We start from the raw sequence: 4315 nt of genomic DNA on the forward strand, positions 1-4315 counted from the left end.
AAAAAAAGATCAGGATTTCGGGAAAAGTCCAGATCCAGCTGCCACACTGGTATTGAAATTTGGGGTGTTGGCGAGAGTCCCAAATTTTTTTGGGTTCAATGTATCATTTCTGAAACTGAGAAATCCCAAATTTGTGTGTGTGTGTGAACACCCCTACTTGTGGAACTCTTTGAGTGCTGCCCAAAGTTGGGTTGGGGGCCAGCCTGTCCTTTCGAGGAAGGAAGCCGTGCCCACGGCTCTGGGTCTGTCTCTGCACTGCTGCCCTCTCTACTATGCTGTTGTGGGGCAGAGCAGGTCCCGGCCAGTGTTCCCTCTAAGCTGGGTTAGTGTGAGTTGTTTAGCCTCCGGCGCACACATTTTCGTCTCGGCTCAGGAAGGATGGGGCCCCAGCGCAAGCTGATTGACGCAGTAGCCAAATCGCTTAGAGGGAGCCTTGGCCGTGACTCGCGAAAGATACCCTACCACATATTTTGTTAGTCTTTGAGGTGTGCCTGGACTCTTGCTCTTTTCTTCTGCTGAGCAAAAGAAGACGGGCTTCACTCGAACCAAAAGGGAACCAGGCTGCTGGCGACGGATATCCAAAAGACGGCAGAGCAGCTTTTGAATGAATCCCCTGGGGGGGGGGGAGCGGACAGGAGCCGAGGACCCCTCCCTCTCAAGACAAGGGTCTTAGGCAAGGCTCCCTCTGAGCTGTGGAGTCTTGAGAGCAAAAATTCTGCTTTGTGAGCTCCTGGCATCAAAGTTGTGAGTGATTTGATGACTGCATAAATCAGTTTGCTCCGGAGCCCCATCCTTCCTGAGCCGAGATGAAAACGTGTGAGCCGGAGGCTAAAAAACTGTGAGCTGGCTCACGCTAACTCAGCTTAGAGGGAACACTGGTCTTAGCTCTTTGGCAAAATATTGGGGGGGGGGAGTGGGAGGGAGGGTGAGAATGAGTGCAGGGAAGTCCAGGAGGGCCATGTGAGGAAACCTGGGCCCAGGTATAAGCGGGGATCCCGAGCGAGGGAGAGGAGGTGCCGGTCGTGCCCTTTCGCTAGTGCTGGGAGCCTCCAGGCCAAGATGGTGGAGCTGGGGTGCTCGGTGCCGAAGTGCAACTCAGGTACAGGGGGTGGTACGGAAACCTGGTGGAAGGGGTGTGTGTGTTGGGATTCTTTGATTCAGGGTCGATGGTTGTATTGCAAACACAAGAGCACACACTTAGTAAAAGAAAAATATCTTTACTATAAAAGCAAAATAAAACATGGGTAAGGTACTTTGGATAAAAGAAATAAAATAAAAGGTTACATGCTTGCAGTTACTTTCAGTACTAAATGCTAACATCTTTAACTGTCTTGGCTTCTAGAAGAGGACTTCCTCTTTGGTTCACAGAAAGGGCCATAAACCTTGTGAATACATGAATGCTAGATCAAAGCATTTCCACAAACAAGTAGTTAGTTGACCAATACCAAGGCTACAGGTCACTTCATTAGGCTAAGCAACTCCCACAAACTTTCCCTCCGTAGAATACATTATGTAACGTAACATCCTGTTTCCTGACAAACAACATTTAACTCTGTAATGACTGGAGTGTAAGCAACTGGCAATTCCAACAGGGGAGAATCAGTGGGACACGGTGCGATCCCTGGGTATGAACTCGGTAGACACGTCAGGCAGGGACTTCTTGGGGGCGGCCTTGCTCTATATGTGGGGAAGCATTGGGGCAAATCAGACTCTCTCTCCCCCCCCCCAATTGGTGCCCCTTCTCTCCTCCACAGGTGAGCTGGACCCCGAGAGGATGGGCTCAGGCATCCAGTACGGGGACGCCTCCTTGCTGGGGAAGCATTGGGGGGGCAAATCAGACTCTCTTCCCCCCCCCATTGGTGCCCCTTCTCTCCTCCACAGGTGAGCTGGACCCCGAGAGGATGGGCTCAGGCATCCAGTACGGGGACGCCTCCTTGCGACAGCTGCGGCAGCCGCGAGGGACGCAGCCGCAGACCAGGCAGCAGTGCAACTGCTAGGCATGCCTTGGAATAGACTTGCAAGGTAGTATACGGCGGGTGGCGGGTGGGGCGGTATTAGGGGGAGGACTAGAGGGAGGGAGGGAGGGAACACCTGAGCCAGCTGGGGTGACCTTGGGTCAGTCACAAGTTCTCTCGGAGCTCTCTCAGCCCCACCTACCTCACAGGGTGGAGAGGAGGGGAAGGAAAAGGAGATTGGAAGCCGCTCGAAGACTCCTTGGGGTAGTGAAGAGCAGAGCATATAAAACCAGCTCCTCCTCCTCCTCCTCCGCCTCCTTGAGCCTGGAATGCCACTCACCCCTCCTCCCAGGGCCCTTTCCGATTCCTACCAGCAAAGCCCTCGCTAGACCACCCTGGCCTGGTTGGGCCTCATCCTGCACTGCTTCTCTCTGTCCGTCACCAGGATCCACCCCGCCCCACCCTTTCTGGGGAGCGTGGCCTTGTGCTGGCCCAGCCAGGAAGCCCGGGCCGCTGATTCCCCCTCGGGCTTCTGGGACGGTCTCTCGGGAAGGGATGTGCTTTTGTACAAAAACAAGTCCCCGCTCATGGAAAATCCAAGGTTGCGCTGGAACGCTTCTCCTCCACCCCTAGCTTTCTGCCTGCGGGGACTCCTGTACGGAGGCGCCCTCAGGCATGCGAGCCTCCCCTTGGCACAGGTTGAGCAAGAGCCGGGCGCAGGCTGCCCGTCTTCCAGGCAAGGCGGTGGGACCTGCACCGCACCAGTTCGTGATGCCGTTGGCACTCAGACGTGCGCCCCGCGTGTTTGTCCACTCGCTCACTGTGCCTGCCCCCCTGGGCTCTTTGGAGTGGGGGGGGCACTGGCCCGAGGATGGGAGAGGAATCCTTTCTGACCTGTATCCTTTTTTCTCTCCCGCTTTCCCTTCCCTTCAGTGCTGGATCTCGACTGCTCCGGACCAGTGCCGTACGAAGCACCTTCCTCTGACCTCCTCCCCGGACCTCTCTGCCGCCGGGTCTCTGTGCTGCTGCCTCCCTCCCTCCCCAGGAGCCCTGGCGCTTGGCCCCTTCAGGCTCGGACTTCTTCTGGGGGGGGGGCTTCTCCCTTCCCCTCCGGCACCAGTGACTGTGTGGGGGGAGTCCGTGGAGGCGTCTGGCCCCCCTCTGTCCTCCTCTGGTTTCTTCTGCACTCCGAAACGGTTTTATCTTCCTGGGACTGCAAGAAGCAGGAACGGGAAAAGTTGAATGCTGGACTCCCGCATCTTTGTGAGAAACGGGGTGTGTGTGTGTCTGTGGCGGCGGAGGGTGTCCAGGCAGGCATCGCTATGAGCTCGGATGTGAACAGGGGCTGGGGTTAAGACAGGGGCGGGGGTGTTCCCCCTTCATGTCCTTATTTGTGTGCCCTGCCGTCTCCATGGAGGAGCTTTGCCACGAGCCGGTCGCTGACCCAGCCGCTGCCGCTTGCTAGACCACCTGGGCCCGGCGCAGTCTCTGGTTCCTTCCTCTGCTGGGCCTTGTCGGAAGCGGCAGTTTGGGCGCCCCACATCCTCTGCGCTCCCTGCGGCTGGGCTGCCTCCGAAGCGGTGCCCCGCCACCATCTCCCCACCCTGCTTATTTCTGGCATCCGCTTCCTGAACGTGAAGGCTGGGCCCTGTCCCTTTGGCACCCCTCGCAAGCCTAGCTGGGTTAGGGGGCCTGCCTATCTGTCCCCACTGGAATGGGGCTTGTGGAGAGGCACGCGGGTCAAGATGTGGGGGAGAGAGAGAGAGAGAGAGGGATGGGTGTTTGTCTTTTCCCTCCTCCTGGCCAGCACGCCACCTTTCTCCCGTCCGGCTTTTCCAAGCACAGCTCACGGAGTGCTCCTCTGGGTCCCCGATTCTCCCGTCACCCCTGCTGCTGCCCCTGCCCCGAGACAGCTCCTTGCTGCTCCTCTTGTGTAGCCAGCCTTCCTCCCACACACAATATGTTGAGCTCCATCACCTGCCTGCCTCCTCAGGTGTTTTGGAGGGGGCTTCACCGGAGCCGTCACACCCACGGGGAGAGAAAGAGCGCATGTCCTCCCCCCTCCCATAGCTATAGCTTTACAAATCAGCTGCTAGGGGAGGGGGGGTTTCGTTCTGTTTTCTGTTCTCTCCTGTTCAGCTGTGTCTGCTGGAGTTCCGGCTGGCCTCTTGCATGCCCGGCCGGTGGGGTGGAGAGCGAGTCTCCCGCCCATACAAAGAACTCTGCCTAAGAAGTTGGGGGAAGGCTCTGTTTAGATTTTTGTTAATGCCATGTTTACCTTTGTTATTTATTTCTTTTTCGGGAGGGGGAGTCTCCTGTTCTGTTGTCTGTCCCCCCCCCCCCCCACGGTCCTGGTGGGT

General features: G+C 57.2%; 1 protein-coding gene across 1 annotated transcript in view; it reads left to right on the forward strand.

Annotated features, from left to right (window-relative positions):
- The window catches only part of RAB4B (RAB4B, member RAS oncogene family), a 15139-nt gene extending 13254 nt beyond the window's left edge, over nucleotides 1-1885 (forward strand). Inside the window, exon 7 of the mRNA XM_015410611.1 lies at nucleotides 1755-1885. Coding sequence (XP_015266097.1) covers nucleotides 1755-1885 — 131 coding nt within the window. The remainder of the gene's footprint in view (nucleotides 1-1754) is intronic.
- Nucleotides 1886-4315: the final 2430 nt, after the last annotated feature.

The sequence above is a fragment of the Gekko japonicus genome, unplaced genomic scaffold (assembly GCF_001447785.1).
Source record: "Gekko japonicus isolate JY-2015 unplaced genomic scaffold, Gekko_japonicus_V1.1 scaffold4206, whole genome shotgun sequence".
Classification (NCBI taxonomy): Eukaryota; Metazoa; Chordata; class Lepidosauria; order Squamata; family Gekkonidae; genus Gekko; species Gekko japonicus.